Genomic DNA, 21451 nt, shown 5'->3' with positions numbered 1-21451 from the left:
ATAATGACAGACATTTAAGTGAGCAAGTTATATGACTAAAGATATGAAAACAAAAAAACTATAGAGTGACTGGTGAGGTTCTGTATGGGTTTCAGGCCATTCTGGGACCCCTTCAGGGGTTGTTGAACTGCATCATCTATGGTTGGAAGCGCAACAGTTTCCGACGAGCCCTGACAGAATCCAGCCACATCCTCAACACCAACCGTGGGGGGACCATGTCATACACTCTGTGACACATTTACAAATTATATTTTGTTTTTATTTTATTCTCTTTTTGCATAATCTTGGGGAAGTTCAGTGTGGAGGCACAGAATCAGAAGTAGTTTGGATCTGGTTAAATGAAGACGCTACTTAGAAATTTTGAGAAATCTCACTTCATGATTTTCTGTCAAGCGTGTGTGTGTGTGTGTGCGTGCTTGCATGTGTGCGTGCCTGCATGCATGTGTGTGTGTATCTTTTTTTTACCATGCTTATGCCTTTATGTAGTATAGTATTTGCATTCCATGACTTCAAGTAGCATTGTGTAGTGCATGCAATGACATATATAATGTAGTATTTTGTAGTGTATACCCTGTTTCAGGGCGGGGGCTGGATGAAAAAAAGCATGCCAGTGCTTATCTGTTATTCTCGATAATAAAGAATTTGTCTCGTCTTGTCTTGTCTTGTCTGTCTACAAGGCACTAATGCATTTAATGCACATCACCTGAATTCTTATTTCAAAAACTTTTTTTTTTAAATTCTTCCTTGCGAAAATGGAAAGTGACTTATAAAATAGCAACCTATGGCTGAAGGAAACTGATGATGTCTCAAACTTTCAACATAACACTTGCCATGAAATATATATAAAAAACCAAGAAGATAGAAGATAGATTCATCATTATGAGTATTGCGTGAGAAACCTGAGAAATCTGAACTCACTGAGTCTGATAAGAAAAGTGAACAAGCCTCTTCTAGTATGTTGGCATTCACAGTGAGGTCACAGCTCAACTTTCAATTCTGCTTAAGGTCAAATTATGTCAGCTGGTGCTGTTTTCATTTGCATCCAAGATGCTTTCATTTTTGAAACCATCAACAGTAATATCCAGCTGAACTACAAGATAGATCATCTGTTAAACACAGGATGGTAGGATGCACCCGGTGTTTTCAGCGTAACGGCAACCAACCATGAGTTCCTCTGCTCACAGACAGCAGGATCTGTGGTGGACTCAGCATGAGTTGGGAAGTTTTGTTTATTTCTATGAAATGACTTCTAATCATTTGTCATCTTATGTCCTTCGCCACTATTGTTTTGTATTGTGTTTTAGCTCATGCTATTTTGTGATAAATTATATGCCAGAAAGTTCCCACTTGATCTGTTAATAATCTTATCCACAAATAAAGTGCATTCATGCAAGGCATGCCAGACTACTGTTTAAGCGACAGAACATTAGGTTAAGTGGCAATGTATACAGGTATATAAAATCTCTTCTGACAGAAAGAAGCATCATCACTAAAGTTGGGCAATCATTGTCGTCTTCAAGATCAATTAACATGGGTATTCCACAAGGTTCTATAATTTCCCCACTTCTGTTCAACATAATGATATATGATTTGCCAAAATATTTGTCTAAATCTATAAATCTTGCTCAATATGCTGATGATATAGCAGTTTGGATGAACGTAACTTTGCGAAAGAAAACGGGCCTGCATTAAAACAATCACATTAACAATTTATATCAGTCAGAACTTGATAAATTAAACATTTATATGAAAGATAATGGATTACAGTTTTCAACTGAAAAGACACACATGATACTTTTTAATAATGGTGCTGCCCCCCAAAAATTACCAACTTTTCATCTTGATGGAAGAAAACTCTTCTACAAACCTGAGGTCAAATTTCTTGGTGTTTATTTTACTCCAAAGCTAAATTGGAAGAAACATCTAGAAAACATTAGATCAAAAGCAATGAAAAGCTTAAATTTTCTTAAAATCGTCAGTAAACAGCTTGGGGTCAAGATTCAAAAACACTTACTCACCTCACTACTGCACTGGTAAGATCTAGACTGATGTATGGACAGGAGGTATTTTTCTCTGCTCCGAATGCTTTCCTTAAAAAAAATGCAAAGCCTAGATAGCAAAGCCATAAAGCTGGCCCTAGGTGTTCCGTTTCATACGAACACATTACAGTCGTATATAGCTGCAGGAATACTACCTCTTAATGAATTAAGAAAGCTAGCATCGGCAAAATATGTAATGAGAGCAAATGCTACAGAAAATTCTGTCAAAATTAAGATTAATATATGGTCTGACAAGTTTTTTTCAAAACAAGCGAAACAGAACAGAAATCTAGAAACTATTTCTACATACGTGTCAGGTACTATTAATCAATCAAATGTTGATCCACAAAATGTTGCTCCGATTTTGAGCACTTCACCAGTTCCGTTATGGGAATTAACGGGAGCAGCTTTATGATATTCAATATTGTGACATTAAGAAAGATGAAAATCCCAATATACTAGCTTCTCAAGTCAAATCACACTTGTCTGAAACATACCCCCACCACTTAAAAATATTTACAGACAGTTCTGTTCTAGAAAATCAATTTGTTGGTTCTGGATATGCAATTCCTGCTTTGAAAGTTGAAGTCATATCATATTGGAAAGGGCTTCTCAATTTTTACAGTTGAATTAATTGCCGTCCTTATGGCATTAACATATCTAATTGATCTGCCCTTAAACTTGATTAATTTTTTATTTTGTGTCGATTCAAAATCAGTTCTGCAGTCTATCAAATCAGGTTGTACAAACATTAATTATAACATCATTTTTTAAATAAGATTTTTGATTCACTCTATTCAAATGAGAGAAACTAATATTGAAATGTGCTGGATTCCCTCACACTGTGGGCTTTTCTTTAATGAACGTGCAGATCATCTTGCAAAGCTTGGAGCTAAAAACGCTTTAAATGCAATTGAACTTCCTCATCATTTATCATCATCTGAAATGTGTAATATTGTTGAAAGAAATATGCAAAATTCCTTTATGTCTTTAGAAGTTAGCACTTCTGCCTTATTAAATGCTAAAAGAACTGGCAGGGCTGTTAAGAGCATAGCATTTAGGTTATTACTAAATGCCCCATACACAAAATATTGTGAAAATATTGAATGCATTTGCAAGGGATGTTTAATGGTAGAGCACGTTTTAACCCGCTGTTTAGTAATGAAACCTTTTTTGCCTCCAGAAATTACGGAACACGTGTTACCAGTTTCAAATGTTAACATTTTTTGGAAAAAGTTATATATTTCAAACTGTTCTTTATTAAAGTTAGCTAGCTATGTGTTAAATAGTCCAGTTGGTTGTTTATTGTAGGTCCCCACATGAACCTCTTTTCAAATAATCTACAGAAGTAGTGCATACAGTATTTGATTATTGATTTTTTTTTGGTCCTAATCCCGCTTCCCTCATCCCGCCTCTCACACACACCCTTCCAATATTATGTTTTTTCTTTCTCCAATCACTGACCCCCTCCATTTTAGATTTTGTACTCTTTCTTTTCCACGTTCTGTTCTCTCTGTCTGTCTGTCTTTCTGTCTGTCTGTCTCTTCCTTTCTTAGTCCCCTCCCCCTTGCCCCCACCCCCACACCCCCTCCCCTCCACCTCAACCGCCCCCCTTTTCATTCGAATATACAGAAATGTTGATTTCTAATTAATAATAACAATCGTCATTATGATAGAAATGATAATAATCCTAATGATAAAATAATATCATTTATTTTCAGTCTAATATCATCATCTTAGATGAACAGACTATAAATAAATAAACGAAGCGCAGGGGTGATGGTTGAGGAAAGAAATAGAGCCTTAAAGTAAAAAAAAAATATGGTACATGATTATCCTTTGTGCAGTTAGATAAGAGGGGTGTATATTTGGATTACATCAGTCAGGATGTAAACAATAGGATCACCTTGAATTTCTCTGATATGAAACATTTTATGGTCACAGTTAGTCACATGTGACTTTGGATTTCAAGAAGAATGAATGATAATATGCTTGTTTTGGCATGACAGTTTTATTGTTCTTCCAGTACAAGTACTAGAAGGTCAGAACAGTTTTGTGAAAATGTTTTATGAATGTTGAGTTTGATAGTGTGCTCTGAAGTCTTCCAAACCAGGTTGGCATTTATGTAACACTGTTGTCGTCTTGCTCATGAGAGTGTAAGTTTTTGTCTTACAGTGTCAAATTGGATGGTTTTGATTCTTAAGGCATGTGTAAAAGTTTTATTTTTAAACCTTTTCTTTGTGATATTGATTAGATTTTGGATTGTGGATTTTTCAGCAGAAAAAAAAGTAAATGATATGTTGGATGTCATCAGTCATCATGCGATGTTGCATGAGAACTTTGCTGATGAAACTCAACTTTTATCAGTCGGCTTCGATAGCTGAAATTGATGCACTGGTGGACCAAACATGGGAGTGCATTGCTGACCTAAAGGACTGGATGACTGCAACTAAACGATGATAGGTTTCATCAACATCCTTCCTTTCCTGACTGTTCTGATCAATAACACACCTGTTTCACTTTCTCCTTCTGTTCGCAGTCTTGGTGTAATCCTAGACCAGTCTCTTTCCTACCAACAGCACATTTCAAATCTCTGTAAAGTTGCCTATCTGGAACTGCATAGAATCAGTTCTATCCGCAACAATCTCCCAACTGATGCAACCAAGACACTTGTATGCACTTTGGTTCTCTCAGGATTGGATTACTGCAATTCTCTTTTGGCCGGCCTTCCCAAATACCTGTTAGGCAGACTTAATGAATTCAGAATAACGCTGCCAGACTCATTTGCAGAGCTTCTAAATTTTACCGTGTTCTCCTCTCCTTCAGTCTCTCTACTGGTTGCCTGTTTCTGATCGAGTAGATTATAACTATAAGCTATCCACTCTGACCTTTTCTGCAGTCAACGGATCTGGCCCACAGTATCTTTCTGATCTCCTCCCTATCTATGCTCGGTCTTGCCAGCTCTGATACTTGACTTCTCAGGATACCTCACATCAGAAGTAAGACCTATGGACACATATTGTTTCATTTTCAGTCACCAAAGACATGGAACAAGCTGATAACCTCCGTCACTCTGACTCCCTTGCATCTTTCAAATCTGGTCTCAAAACTCATTTCTTCCCTCAGCAATAAGTTCAGTTGTGGCAGGTTCACTTCCTGTGTGTGAGCTGTGCTTGACTATGTGTGTATCCATGTGTATGTATACATAAATACATGCATGTGTATGAATGTGTATTTGTGTGTCTGTGTTGTTTGTGTATATGTGTGTTTGTGTGTACCCATGCGAGCGTATGTGTGGAGGGTAGCTGCTATGTACATGTGTATATGAAAATGTATGTATGCATTGTGTGTGTTTACGTGTGTGTGAGTGTGTGTTTAATTTGTCACATTTTGGTGTGTGTACATAACATTGATGTAATGTGTTATGGAAACAAAAGTGTTTTTGTAAAGCACATGGAGCAGATTTCTGGATAGTGTGTTATGTAAGTATCCATTATTATTATTATTATTATTATTATTATTATTTTGTCTCTTTTGCTTTTTCCTTCTTCAGCCTTTTCTATTCTGCAGTCAAGCACAGATGATAATGTTTGTGAACTGCTGATATGAGGTCTTCCAGTTGATCAGTTTATGGTGGATTCTCTGTGGGAGATGTAACCATTTCATACATTCACTCTTGGGAATCTCAGACCATTGACTCATGTTCGCAATATAATTATTTTTTCTTCTGCCCAAGTATGTTTGCAGTTGTGTGTGTCTGTGCCTTTGTGTCTAAGTCTGTGTGTTGTTTGGTTTCCTGTGTCCCCATGTGACAGGTGTCTGTGTGCTGTTTGGTTTCCTGTGTCCCCATGTGACAGGTGTCTGTGTGCTGTTTGGTTTCCTGTGTCCCCATGTGACAGTTGTCTGTGTGTTGTTTGGTTTCCTGTGTCCCCATGTGACAGGTGTCTGTGTGCTGTTTGGTTTCCTGTGTCCCCATGTGACAGTTGTCTGTGTGTTGTTTGGTTTCCTGTGTCCCCATGTGACAGGTGTCTGTGTGTTGTTTGGTTTCCTGTGTCCCCATGTGACAGGTGTCTGTGTCTTGTGTGTTGTTCGATTTCCTGTGTCCCCATGTGACAGTTGTCTGTGTGTTGTTTGGTTTCCTGTGTCCCCATGTGACAGTTGTCTGTGTGTTGTTTGGTTTCCTGTGTCCCCATGTGACAGTTGTCTGTGTGCTGTTTGGTTTCCTGTGTCCCCATGTGACAGGTGTCCGTGTGCTGTTTGGTTTCCTGTGTCCCCATGTGACAGTTGTCTGTGTCTGTGTGTTGTTTGGTTTCCTGTGTCCCCATGTGACAGGTATCTGTGTCTGTGTGTTGTTTGGTTTCCTGTGTCCCCATGTGACAGGTGTCTGTGTGTTGTTTGGTTTCCTGTGTCCCCATGTGACAGGTGTCTCTGTGTTGTTTGGTTTCCTGTGTCCCCATGTGACAGGTGTCTGTGTCTATGTGTTGTTTGGTTTCCTGTGTCCCCATGTGACAGGTGTCTGTGTGTTGTTTGGTTGGTTTCCTGTGTCCCCATGTGACAGGTGTCTGCGTGTTGTTTGGTTTCCTGTGTCCCCATGTGACAGTTGTCTGTGTGCTGTTTGGTTTCCTGTGTCCCCATGTGACAGGTGTCTGTGTGTTGTTCGGTTTCCTGTGTCCCCATGTGACAGGTGTCTGTGTGTTGTTTGATTTCCTGTGTCCCATGTGACAGTTGTCTGTGTGTTGTTTGGTTTCCTATGTCCCCATGTGACAGGTGTCTGTGTGTTTGGTTTCCTGTGTCCCCATGTGACAGTTGTCTGTGTGTTGTTTGGTTTCCTGTGTCCCCATGTGACAGGTGTCTGTGTGTTGTTTGGTTTCCTGTGTCCCCATGTGACAGGTGTGTGGTGTGGTGTTAATGTCACTGACTGACTGACATGGTCAGCAGACTTCCACTACACATCATCTGTGTCCCTATCCAGTCCTGACAGGACCTGTGTGTCCATGAGTGTGCTGATTCAGGTTGGTCAGTAGGATGTCAGGTAGCATTTTCTTCACTAGGTTTGTACCTAAATAATGGAAATGTTTAGACTTTTATACTGCCTTTTTATGTCACAATGGCACAGTTATGTTGTGTTGAAATTTTATATTGTTCAAGATAGAGGTTTGTTTCATATGTAATGAAATGGAGAAAGTGGATATTTAAAAAAAGGGAAAAAATTGCTGTTTTGACTCACTTGTGTGAACAAAGTGAGTCTATGTTTTAACCCGGTGTTCAGTTGTCTGTGTGTGTGTGTCTGTGTGTCCGTGGTAAACTTTACTTTGACATTTTCTCTGCAAATACTTTTTCAGTTGACACCAAATTAGGCATAAAAATAGGAAAAATTCAGTTCTTTCCAGTCATCTTGTTTAAAACAATATTGCACCTCTGGGATGGGCACAAAAAAATAAAACCAAAAAAAATGAAGCCTAATTATATGCAAACTGCATTTACTGTTTATATTTTTTGTGTTCTCTAAACTTGGCACTTTGATCTGATATTCTGACCCAACAACAAGAGCAGTCATTATTATCATTTTTTGTTCAAACAGGAACTTCTTTTGCTAAGCATGGAAGTTCTATTTATTTGGCAAACGTTTTGGTGCAGATAGTAAAAAAGGGAAATTACTCTGTAATTAATACTAGGGGACTTAATTTGCTCTAAACTTATCTTTCTGTTTTGAAATTATACTCAATACATAAAAAGCTTGAATTTTTTTTTTTAAAGTGTATCACAGGTGAGCCTTGAAGGCCTTGTCTCTCTTGTTTCTTATGAATTTATCATTTCAAGGGCAGATGTCAACCATTTTGTTGACTCACTTGTGTAAACAAAGTGAGTCTATGTTTTAACCTAGTGTTCGGTTGTATGTGTGTGTGTCCATGGTAAACTTTAACGTTGACATTTTCTCTGCAAATACTTTGTCAGTTGACACCAAATTAGGCATAAAAATAGGAAAAATTCAGTTCTTTCCAGTCATCTTGTTTAAAACAATATTGCACCTCTGGGATGGGCACAAAAAAATAAAAAAAAGAAGCCTAATTATATGCAAACCGCATTTACTGTTATATTTATATTTTTTGTATTCTCTAAACTTGGCACTTTGACCTCTTATTCTGACACAACAACAAAAGGAGTCATTATTATCATTTTTTGTTCAAACAGGAACTTCTTTTGCTAAGCATGGAATTTTTATTTATTTTGCAAACGTTTTGGTGCAGATAGTAAAGAAGGGAAATTACTCTGTAATTAATGCTAGGGGACGTAATTTATCACAAGTGAGTCTGGAAGGCCTTGCCTCTCTTGTTTGTTTTGTTTTACTTTCAATCAGTATATTTGTGTTTTACTCCTTTTTTTCTTAATCTCATCTTCATAGTGGCAGAATGTCTGAATCTAAGGAGGGTGAAGAGACGGTTTGTGATAAAATGCCCCCCACCTCTCCTCTCTATATCTTCCTAAAAGTAATGTTTTTTTCCTTTCCTTCTTTGCCTGTGAAGTAGAATGATCCATGTGATGGTTTCATTGGTATATTGATTGACAATCCTTTATTGATGGATTGTTTTTCTTCATGCGCTTGTGATCATAGCATGATTCTTGAGCCTTTGGAATGGATTAATTATATGCTGATTGAGGGCATTGATGTGTTTTGCATATATTGGGTGGATTGATTTATTCAAGTACTTATTGACATATAGATCATGTTTATTAATTGATTGTATTGAATTTTAGTAGGATGGATGTTCAGCAACATGCTGGAGATCATAGGTTGTTTTATTTTATTTTATTTTATTATTTTACTGTCATCACTATAATTAATAACATACACTTTTCCAACCCTCCAGTTATCATTCAGTTTCCTGAAAATTTAATGCATGTGAAGCAGACTTTGGTTTTCAATGGCTGGAACTCCTGTTGTTTCTACCAGTGGATTCTATATACATATTTATGTTCCACTCCTTTTGGGGGTAATTTTATGCATGTTGAGTATTCAGTGTCCACTTGGTGCTTTTAGCTTGTTGGTTTTAGCCTCTATGTTGTTTGCTGATGTTTTCAAGAGGACTGAGTCTGTTTTTGATGATGATGTGTGTGTGTTTTGTGTATAAAGTATAGCTTTGACAATGCACTCAGCCGTTGCAGGGCTGGTCCACAGAAACTGCAGTGCAGATGCACTGATTGGGAACAGAGTGTTAAGACACTGGTCAGCCTGTCTGTTCACTGTGTGGAGTTTGGAGATTGGGGGGGGGAGGGGGGGGGAGAAAAAGAAAGAAAAAAGAAAATAAAGGTCACACCTGCTGGATACAAACCACAGACATCAAGGACATTCAGAACAGAAATCCATTGGTCTAACCACTTGGCCTCAGTGGCACATCAGCTGTCACAGTATGCTTTGTGTGAGGAAAGGCCAGCCCAGAGAGCAACAGCCATCATAGGGCTTTCTTCTTTCTGAAAAAAAATGTGTACTCATTTTTCTTTTCTTTTGTTAGTGTTTTGGTAATAACAAACTTGAACTCAAAGGAACTTGATATCTTGATAGCAACACCTTTGTATTCTCTTCGGCTGGCTCTGTTGTTTTTGTACAGGACTGTTGTGTGTGTGGAGTATGCTAATTTATGGAAATGGAACTGCATATAATGCAGTGTGAAATATATCAGCTTAACCCTTTGGTCACTGTAGTTGCCGCATGGCGACTTGTAGGGAGAACGCTGCTGTCGCCGGTTTGCGACTTGAGTTAAACAAACTTGCACTACTCTTTAAAAATTAAAACCAGACTTAGCAGTTCCTGCCACATGTACTGGAAACATCCTTCTCATTGTTGAACTAACTCTCGTGCGGTTTGGAACCATTCTAAGCGGCTTTTTAAAAATTTATTTTGAACGATGGCTATACAGGACAGCAAACTGCAAGTCTAATTACGAGGCATATGGCAGAAAATGATATTGATGCTGACAGTGACAGTGGAGAAGAGTTCATGCCACATGGCAGCGAAAAAACGAGTATCCCACATTCCTTTTGGCTGTTCTGCTGCACAGCCGGTTTCCAGTTGTACTGTGCAGCTGACTTCGCCAGCTAGCAGATGTTAGCTTGAACATAGCTGGTAATATCAGGTTAAAATGATTATGTTTGCATGTAAATGTCAAAATTGTAGTCTTATTGTATAAAGTTTTAATAGTAATTGCAACATGAATGTAAAGCATCAGTTATATACTATTGTTAAGCATTTAAAAAATAATAATGCATAACACATACATATATATAAATATATATAGAGAGAGAGATTATATATACACACACCTGCTGATTTGAAGCTAATGGGTGGTGTCAAGCATCAGTTAGCATGAATGTCCATGTGATGTACAAGGTAGCAATGAAAGTCACCGCACTTGTTATTATATACTATCATTTCAAGTTCATACATGAATGAAATGAGACATTTTTTGTTGCTGCAAAATCCTTGGGGGAAGAATTGACCGGAATGATTTTGGCCCTTAAGTTTTAAACTTGACCTTTTTAGATGTGGATTTAAAAACACTTTCTATTACAAATATAGATTTTTTAACATTGTAATGATGTTTGGATGTTCAATTGCAGTTAATGATGTTAAAAATGAAAAAAATGATGAAGACACATTGACATGTTGACAGCAGTTGGCTGCAGACAAGGGAAACAGCAAGAAACAAGCTGTCTCCGTGTAACACCCCATGTTGGTGCTCTGATTCTCAGAGACATGCAGAAAACCAGTCTAGCACTTAAAAAAATGTATATAAAAATACCAACAAGAATATCATTCACATGACTTAATCTAAGGAGGTGCCATGCTTGCAAGTCTTACTTGCTGAATGGATTACGTCTTTGGGTCTGAGAAGATATTGGCAGCATGTGTAAAGGCTTTGCATTACCAATTCTGACAATGTTACAATTGATGCAGGATCACCACCAACTTCTGGCCAGCAGCTGTACAGTTTGATGTTGAAAAAACAACACACACACACACACACACACACACACACACACACATATCAGTTTCAGTAGCTCAAGGAGGCGTCACTGCATTCGGACAAATCCATATACGCTACACATCTGTCATGCAGATGCCTGACCAGCAGCGTAACCCAACACGCTTAGTCAGGCCTTGAGAGAATAAATAAAAAAATAAAAAAATAATAGATAAATACATTAAAAAAAAAAAACTACCACTACTGCAAATAATATGTATAAGGCGCAAAAACTTGATGAAGTCAACTGTCTCTATCTATCTATCTAATCTATATATATATATATATAGCTTGTTCCACGATAGCTGATAATGTGGTATTTACAGCAATGTTTTACCACAGGCTTGCTGTTGAGCCTGCTTTCTTGCTGTATTTTATGAATGTAGAGAAGCATTCCAACAGTTTTTGTATGTATTTGCAACGTATCACATTTAAGGCAGTGGGTCTTATATGTGCTGATTCATTGTTTTTTGGAACATCCATCTGGTGTTGTCAGTTTAGCTTCATATATAAACTTTTTACTCAGCTACGTAATTATCCTTCTTGCTTCTCAACATTGTGTGATCAGTTGTCACCCGATCCATGCCATGATGTCACATTGACTAGTTGTGCACACACTACTAAAGTCACTGTCAGTAAAATAGAAATGAGAGGAATAGGTTAAATGTTCAAGACATATGAACATATAACTAAGTAGTTTGTATATTAGCAAAATGTGGATCAGATGTGGCTAAGACTGTAGCACAAACCAGCACAGCATTTCAATAGATAAGAACATTTTGTTTTACATGGTGAGCAATCAAAATAATTTGTATCAGTTTATGCAGTTTACCCCATGTTCTAACTGCAGTTAGTTAATTGTTATATACAAAAGAAACTAATAATAATATTAACAACAAGCTTATTTATATAGTGCCTAATCAAATGATTTTGCTGTAAGGGCTTTAAAATAAACAGTTCCGATGAAAATGTCATCCATCAAATTATGCAGCTTGGTCCAACGAAATGAACAAACTATGTATGCCCACACACATATAAAGTAACAATAGTAATATGATAATAACTTAATCCATACTTCACCCCTCCCTGCAAAACATGCCTAACCTCACCACACAACATACAAATTAATGTGCAAAACATGCATTGAAACACCAAAGCAACAACTTCCATATGTATAACTCTGCACACACATCAAACCAAAAACTAACAGTAATCTGTACACCAACACAAACAAAAACATCACTCAACAAAAACACCCAAAATACATACTGTACAGCTCCTCAGCCAGGACACAATGACAATGAAGCAGCAATGTAACTTGGAGAGAAGGGGCAACAGACAGTGAGGCACCAGATGTCCACTGTCTTCCACAGCCACACCATCCATGTCCACAGCACCACAACACAACCAGCACCACAACACAGCCAGCAACCACAACACAAACAGTAAAACCAGCACCACAACACAACCAGTACCAGCAACCACAACACAAACAGTAAAACCAGCACCACAACACAACCAGTACCAGCAACCACAACACAAACAGCAAAACCAGCACCACAACACAACCAGTACCAGCACCACAACACAAACAGTACAACCAGCACCACAACACAACCATCAACCACAACAACCAGCACCACAACACAGCCATTAGTATTAAAAATTTAAAAAAATCCAACAGGACATATATTTCAGTACAAATTATATCTTGGGGAGTCTAATAAGAAAATCTAATTTCCTGTATGTCTTTCTTTTTTTTTTATCACAACAGATTCCTGTGTGAAATTCAGGCTGCTCTCCCCAGGGACAGCGTGTCGCTATACTACAGCGCCACCCATTTTTTTGTATTTTTTCCTGTGTGCAGTTTTATTTGTTTTTCCTATCGAAGTGGATTTTTCTACAGAATTTTGCCAGGAACAACCCTTTTGTTGCCATGGGTTCTTTTACATGCGCTAAGTGCATGCTGCACACAGGACCTCAGTTTATTGTCTAATCTGAATTAGCCTTCAATTACAACATAATTACTGCCTTTTTTTCAGATTCATCACACACACACACCCATTATGCTTGACACTGCATGCTATTTAATTGGATGGACTGAAAAGATATATTTTGCAAATCAAAACAAACTTGTTTAGATATATTTTGCAATGGCAACAAATATCTTAATTACAACATGAATATCCAAACAAGCATGATAGTTACAATGTACATATTAGCACCATATGAACTCCCCCCCCCCCCCCCCCAACCCCCCCTTCCCTTATTTTTCATTCTTTTCATTCTCTCTCCCTATCCACACCCATCCCCTATTCCCTCTCTTTCTGTAAACAAATTAAGTATGACACATTTTCTGGTTTTCTAAAAATAAAAAAGTGACATTTTTTCCACATGCCAAACCATGCAAATACTAAAACGTACAATAACTCCCATTTGTTTTCCACCTTTAAGGAAAAACAAATTTATAATCTCCCTGTTCATGTAACAGAATACAAAAGGATATTTACACTTTACAGATTCTGAGTGCATCTGTACAAATCTTTTTTTTATTCTTCCATTTCATTAAGATCCAAAGTGTGGTAAAAAAAATATTTTATGAGGAATGAGGTAAAAAAGAGATTACAAATGTAAAAAAATCTACTTCAAGCTCATCATCAACATCTAGCACTTGAAATGAAAAATTTACACTCAAGTAAGTTATTTTCTGCCTTAATTTTGTGGGGGGGGGGGGGGGGGGGAGGGGTTGTTTTTTGGGTTTTTTTCATCTTCTTCTTTTCTTTTTTTAGGTTAATATGAACTAAGACTTACAGCATAAAATTAATGACTAAGATGTCATCTTCACTGGAGCAAGCTCTTCACATGACAAGTCAGCAACTCTTTACTGAAACCAAGCCTCCTTTTGCTTTCAACTCTGCCATCCACTGACACAGCTTCTATGGAGCCCCATGTTTGTAGTCATCTGCATTCAGTTCATGCATTTTATACTGACACAATGAATAGAAATCCTTACTGAAAAGGATGTGCAAGAACAGATGTAAGTGTGGAGAAGAGAGGGGGCTGGGGCAGGCAGATGTTCATGTACTTTTGAGAGGTGTGTGCTTTTGAGGGATATAAGTTCTCTACAAATCAGTCTAGAAGGGTGTGTGTGTGTGTTTTTTCTTACTTTTGTTTTAGTTTGGGCCTTGTGCAGTGGGGTGAAATATTGGTAGATAGGGACATAAATGTGTTGTTTTATTTTGGCTTTTTGATCTTTTCAAGCATTGTTTGTTATTTACATAATAATGTAAATACTTGGATGTATCCTGCCCCTTCTCTCTTTCTCCCTGTCTCCCTCCCATCCTCTGTCTGTGTGTCTGTCAGTTTGCTGGTCAGTCTGTAGGTCTGTGTCAGTCTCAAGTCTGGCCCCACCTCTGTCTGAGTTGATACATTTGTATATGTTGGGGGTATGTGGGTGGGTGGGGTGAATGGTGTATTAGTTTACACACCATTGGTGGTGATGATGTAATAAAACTAAAACATAATTGTGTTGCATAGTGTCCCTAATTTTTGACTCAAAGCACTTTAGTAATCACAGCTTTTTTTGTGTCTGAAGGAAACATCAATGGGCAGTACAAGAAACAGTTGAATAGTTGCCCAAATACTTTTGGCTTGACTGATGTTGAAGGAGACTTCTTCCTGAATGACTGAAACAATCCGCCATTCGTTGGGACTTTTTTTTTTGTTTTGTTTTTTTATATATAATTTTTTTGCTGCATGAACCACGTTTTACCACAAAGTGAAAAGTGATTTACAACATTAAACAGATATATTGGGGCAGATTTTTAAAAGGAGAGGTAGAGACAGAGTGACTGTGTGTGTGTGTGTGTGTGTTTTGGTTTTTTTACACTAAAGACATCACATGATAGCATTCAATATGCTAAGACAAAATAACCAATATCATATTTCAGTTATTCATTTGCATGAATAACAGAAGCATTTTCAAATGTAGAAAAAAAAGGGGGGGGGGGGGTAAAAGGAAACAGAAGGTCTGGTATACTGTAATACAGGAAAACTAATGATATATAAAAATATACATAAATAGAAAAAGAAAAAGACTTAACTCCCTTGTCTCTCTTCGTCCTTTGTCTTTCCTTCTTTCTTTTCCCTGTTGTGTATTTTGAATACTTACACCAAACTGTGGTATGAAGGACAAAAATGATATCACATATATCCAAACAAATTATCATGACAAAACGAGGGAGAAGGATAGAAAAACATCAACAGACTGTATGACTAAGACAGTTTTGACGTATAAGAGATGCTGCAAAACCACAAAAAGCGTGCGCGCACACACACACACACACACAAATTCAGAAAAAGAACACAGACAAAATAGGAAAAAAGTACAAACCATGTCTAAAGGTACACACACTTGAATGTGCTAACAGAGAACAGAAGAGCTCAAAGAAGAGGTGAAGAAGCTCAGAAGACAAGTCAAGGGGCAGCTGCACAGAGCATACTGGGATTACCTGAACAAAATCTTTACTACAGCCAGTGACTCAGGACTGGACCAAGCGCCAGAGCGAAAGTACAAATTTTTCTGGTCGTTCATTAAACACCAGAAGTCGTCAAACACAGGAGTGGCCCCACTGAAGGCTGACGGACGCCTGACCTCAGACCCCTCAGCACAGGCTGAGATTCTGAACAGGCATTTCCAGTCAGTCTTCAGCAAAGGAAATGAATACTCAACAGAAGAATTCACCCAGAAATGCAGCATGAAACCAGCAGACTTCCCTGAATTAGGTGACATCAAAATATCAGTGGAGGGAGTAAAGAAGTTGTTGCAGGAACTAAAGCCAGACAAAGCAAGTGGACCAGACAACATCAGCCCACATATACTCAAAGAGTTGGCATCAGAAATTGCCCCAATCCTAACAACAATATTCCAGTCATCCCTTTCCACCAGGACAGTTCCATCTGACTGGAAAGATGCCAATGTCACACCAATTTACAAAAAAGGAGAGCAATATGATCCGGCAAACTACCGCCCAGTATCCCTAACTAGTACACCCTGTAAGATCATGGAGCACATTATCACCAGTGCAATAATGCAACATCTAGAACGACTTGGGATACTACGAGAAGAACAGCATGGCTTCCAGAAGAGAAAATCTTGTGAGACCCAGCTCCTGGAATTTATTGATGAGCTCCTGGAATGCACAGAGCAGGGAAAACAGATGAATGTCTTTATCATGGACTTTGCACTACCCTAGTCACACAGACCACACTACCCCAGATCTACACTACACTAGTCACACAGACCACACTACACCAGACCCACACTACCCTAGTCACACAGACCACACTACCCCAGATCTACACTACACTAGTCACACAGACCACACTACACCAGACCCACACTACACTAGTCACACAGACCACACTACACCAGACCCACACTACACTAGTCACACAGACCACACTACACCAGACCCACACTACACTAGTCACACAGACCCACACTGCAGTAGTCACACGGACCACACTGCACAAGTCACACAGACCACACTGCACAAGTCACACAGACCCACACTGCACTAGTCACACGGACCACACTGCACAAGTCACACAGACCACACTGCACTAGTCACACGGACCAAACTGCACAAATCACACAGACCACACACTGCACTAGTCATGTGTCAGGTCAATGACAGAGCTGTGTAAGGTTGGAGTGGCTGAAGCACACCCAGCCTTCACCTCTGTCCTGTCACTCTGTGGCCAGGAACCACTAGGTACCTGCGCACCATGTGCAGAGTGTTGTCTGCACTGTCCTGGTGAAGGTTGTTGACAGGTGTAAGGGGGATAACCCACAGTTTCTCTGCCATGACATGTGGGAGGATATGAAGACACAGGCTGCTGAGAGAGGGAGTGGTGAGGGTGATGACTGGATCCAGCCTGGGGCCTTGTGAAGAAGGACCGTGTGATGTGGCAGTCCTCATCAGAGTCGGAGCTGATCACTGCCACGGGACTGGGGGGAGGGAGGATGGAGTTGGGGCTGTCAGGGGGCAGAGTGGCATCACTGTCATCCTCCTCCCCTTTTCCTTCCTCTCTGTTCTCTAGAGTCTCTCCTGAGCCCAGGTTCCCAGGGCCCTTCCAGCAGCTCTCTTCAGCTGCCTCTCCGCCTCTGTCAGCAGGCACACCCCCCTCTCTGCTCCCCTCACTGTCTGCTGTGGGCTGCCAGCTGCTGGCACAACTGTCCACCTCTTTGGCTGCACAATTCTCCTTCCTGCCATCTTTCTTGGAACTGTCTTTATTTAAACTTTTCGTATCAAGGAACTGACTAGGGCATGAAGACTCTACACCTGCAGTTATTGTTTTGCATTTGACAGGAGTCACATCTGTCCGAGTGGAAGAGCTAATGTCTTCATTGAGGGTACAGCTGAGTGGAGAACTTTTGTTCAGGATACTTGCATCTGTGTGATGTCTGTTCTCCAAATCATCAATGACAATCACATCTGAGGATCCTTGTGAAGCTGGCCTGTGGTGGGAAACACTGTTGTGTGCTGCAGTGGGCAACGTTCTCCCTGTGTGTGCACTGCTGTCGTCTTCCTCATCATTGTCCTCAATGTCAGCATCACCTGGAGCACAGCTGTATCCCGAGTTCATGTTGAAGTCAGCAGTCTCAAACCTCTCACCTCTGGTTGTGATCCTTCGCTTCACTGAAGCCTCATTCTCTGTCAGTTCATCGTTTGTCAGAGCAGCTGAAACATCATTCTCCATGACTGTCAAATCTATGCTGGTCTCTTTTCTTTTCCTGTGTGTGGCGCTGACTGCTGGATCAGATTTTCTCTCTGTTGTTGAGGATGAACATCTGTGTTCTCTTTTAGAGTCAGGAGACTTGGTGGGGCTGAGCTTGTGGATGTGCCCTGTGTCCACAAACACTGTGCGCTGACCACAGCTGTGCCGAGGAGGGACTGACCTGCAGTGGACAGGACAGGGACAAGACAGGGGGGGCTGCTGGGAGGTGGGGTCAATCTTCTGCCATGGATTCAATGGCTGTTTTCGGATGAAAGATTTGGTGATCTTGCAGTCAACATCACTGTCTGAATCTGAACTGATGACATTTGTTTCCTGTTGGCGATCTGAGAGAAATTCTTTGTGAGATTCATTGGCCCTGTCTGTCTCCCCTGCTGTCTTTTCACCATCTACTGCAGACCATGTTTGTGTCTTTTTACCATCTTCTTTCGGGTATGCTTGTATCTTTTTACCATCTTCTTCAGTGCATGCTTGTGTCTTACAAATTACTGCAGAACATGTTTGGTTCTTTTCACCATCTTCTGCAGAAAATTGATGTGCATTGTCATTTTCTGCCAATGCATAAGTCAGTGACTCGTGATGATCATTTCCATTGAACATTTTATCATCTGTCTCTGAAACAGATGCCTTTGATTCTAAACTGTTCGAATGACCATGCTTTGAGGAAAGCGATACATCATCATCTTTGCCTTTATTCAGTTCAACATCTTTCCTATCTCCAGACACTTGTATTTCTGGCCCATTTCCAAACTTTCTGTTCTGACAAAAGCTCTCTCTGCAGTGGACAGGACAGGGACGCGTCACGGGGGGCCGTGGGAGGTTGGAGTCAAACTTTTGCCATGGATTCAACGGCTGTTTTCGGATGAAAGATTTGGTGATCTTGCAGTCGACATCACTGTCTGAATCTGAACTGATGACATTTGTTTCCCTTTGGTGATCTGAGAGAGATTCTTTGTGAGATTCATTGGCCCTGTCTGTCTCCCCTGCTGTCTTTTCACCATCTACTACAGAGCATGTTTGTGTCTTTTCACCATTTTCTACAGAGCATGTTCGTGTCTTTTTAACATCTACTGCAGAGCATGTTTGTGTCTTTTTACCATCTTCTATAAAACATGTTGGTCTCTTATTACCATCTTCTGCAGAGCATGTTTGTGTCTTTTTACCATCTTTAGCAGAGCATATATGTGTGTTTTCACCATCTTCTGCAGAGCACATTTGTGTCTTTTCACCATCTTCTGCACAACATATGTGTGTCTTTTTACCATCCTCTGCAGAGCACTGTTGTGCCTTTTCACCATCTGTACAGCAAGTTTGTGTCTTTTCATCACCTCCTGCAGAGTACATTTGTGTCCCTCTGTTCACAACTGAATCTCTTTCAGTCTCAGAATTCATGAAACAGTTATGATTTTCTGAGGATTTTATTTCATGCAGTTCACTATGCTTACTGCTGGGTGACATTTCTTTATGCAGGGTGCCATCTCTACTGATTGCTAAAACTTTGTCTGAACTGTTTCTTTCTTCTTCAGTATTTCCTTCAGACTGCGACAGTCTGTGTGCCGTATGGGTAAGGTGCTTTTTACAACTGACATCCCCACTTCTGAACAATGCTCCTTCATATTTCCTCCCATCAGATTTGCTACATTCCTTCAAGGTAGACTGCAGATCTGTCTGACATGATGAGTTAGGATCTAAGTCCATTTCAGTGTGTGATTGCTTCTCTTTTGAGTCTAAACGTGAATTTCCAGCCCCACCATCACCTGAACACAGTTGTGGCAAATCATCATGGGACCTGAGGTGACGAAACTGTGGTGATGACACCTGGTCATCTTCTGGAACTTCCTCATCCCCACTGACGTAGGACCTCAGAGACTGGCTGCTCGCAAGTTCAGCCCTACCCTCCCCTTGCGCCATCACTGAGGGTGTCTCCTCTTCATCACTGTCGGCGAACATATCTTCTTCCAAGTCAGAGCCCTGGTAGGAACTGTGGGTCTCACTTTTTGTCGGGGAGATCACACTGGATGTACTGCTCTTCTGGGTGGACTGTGGAATGTCTTCTTTACTGGTGTTGCCTTGTCGAGCTCGCTTTGGCGTGGTCTTTTCTGGACTGTCAAACACCAGGCCCTCTGAATCAGGCAGGTCTGCACGATAGAAATGGGTGTCATTTTCTCTGAGTTAAAATGCTTTTCTTATCGTTTAAAAAGCTTCATAATCCCTTCATGTGCCTGTATCTGTGGACATGGTAATGTGCATGCCTGTATTGCTGTGCGTGGTATCAGGTCTGTTATTATGTGCTTACCAGTGACTAAAGACAAAGGGAAACTAAAAGACCTAAGTTTTCATTGTGTTTCTGAATGAAAAGCATTTGCAGTCCATCCCAAAAGCTTTTTTCATCCCTCATGAAATCTTACATCAGACAATATGCAACAAAAACAACAAGATGTGCTGAATGGTGAGAACAAATGTAGAAATGCAGATGTGTGAATGACCTGGACAAAGGACAGTTGACACATTGTGAGTATCAAATGTAAACTGCTCTCCTCAACAGACATGTGAATTTTCTTTCTTTTCTTTTTTCATGTGGTGGTGTGTGTCCATCGAGATCGATGATGACCATCGTTGTCATCCAGCTGGGGGATGGGGGGTGGGGTGGGGGTGTGGGGGTGGGGGGGGGGGATGCTCATGAATCTATCTGTGAATGCGCAGATGGCTGAATAGTCCAATCTGCACACGAAATGTTTGCTGACAGTTGGGGCAGACAAAGACAGGCATATCATTGTCAGGGAGCTTGTTTGCCCATGACTTTCTGGCCTGCCTCTTCTGAACAGCTGCAGCAGTCCTGTTGGCCTCGCACAACTTGGTGCCTTTGTGCACAGCAGCGCGCCATTTGTCACGGTCCACTGCAGATTCCTCCCAGGAGTCAGGGTTGATATCAAACGCTTTCAGAGAGACTTTCAGAGTATCTCTGAAGCGCTTCTTCTGACCTCCGTGTGATCTCTTCCCTTGTTGCAGCTCACCATAGAAGAGCCTTTTGGGCAGCTGATAGTCTGGCATGCGCGCCACTTGTCCAGCCCAGCGAAGCTGGGACTGCATCAGGATGGTGAAGATGCTGGGAAGGGTGGCTTTTCCAAGCACCTCTGTGTTTGGGGTCCTGTCTTGCCACATGATGTTCAGCAACTTCCTGAGGCATGTTGTGTGAAAGTGGTTCAGCTTCTTGGCGTGTTGTTGGTACACTGTCCAAGTTTCGCAGGCGTACAGTAGTGTGGGGAAAACTACTGCTCTGTAGACCTTTAGCTTGGTCTCAAGACCAATGCCTCTTCTGTTCCAGACGTTTGCATAGAGTCTACCAAAGGTTGCACTTGCTCTTGCAATCCTGACATTCACTTCATCATCGATGGTCGCATTTCGTGACAGTGTGCTGCCAAAGTGATGGTAAGGCCGAAGTTCCTGCTGACAGTGGCAAACTTGTCGACGCTGAGTTGCATGTCAGCTTCAGATCCAGCATTGAGGGCACAATCATCAGCAAACAAAAAGTCTCTGATGATGTCTGTCATGACCTTCGTTTTTGCTTGAAGCCTTCTGAGGTTAAACAGC

General features: G+C 40.3%; 2 protein-coding genes across 2 annotated transcripts in view; one reads left to right on the top strand and one right to left on the bottom strand.

Annotated features, from left to right (window-relative positions):
* LOC143299905 (transmembrane protein 116-like) overlaps window positions 1-9618 on the top strand; it is an 89220-nt gene extending 79602 nt beyond the window's left edge. Inside the window, exon 13 of the mRNA XM_076613413.1 lies at window positions 96-9618. Coding sequence (XP_076469528.1) covers window positions 96-233 — 138 coding nt within the window. The 3' untranslated portion in view covers window positions 234-9618. The remainder of the gene's footprint in view (window positions 1-95) is intronic.
* Window positions 9619-10212: 594 nt separating this feature from the next.
* LOC143299904 (uncharacterized) overlaps window positions 10213-21451 on the bottom strand; it is a 53315-nt gene continuing 42076 nt past the window's right edge. The window contains exon 11 of the mRNA XM_076613412.1: window positions 10213-19998. Within this exon, the coding sequence (XP_076469527.1) occupies window positions 16733-19998 (3266 nt within the window). The 3' untranslated portion in view covers window positions 10213-16732. The remainder of the gene's footprint in view (window positions 19999-21451) is intronic.

This window comes from Babylonia areolata, chromosome 25 (genome assembly GCF_041734735.1).
Source record: "Babylonia areolata isolate BAREFJ2019XMU chromosome 25, ASM4173473v1, whole genome shotgun sequence".
Lineage (NCBI taxonomy): Eukaryota > Metazoa > Mollusca > Gastropoda > Neogastropoda > Buccinidae > Babylonia > Babylonia areolata.
Note: the sequence above shows the minus strand (reverse complement) of the source record. Positions and strands in the feature narration are given on the sequence as shown.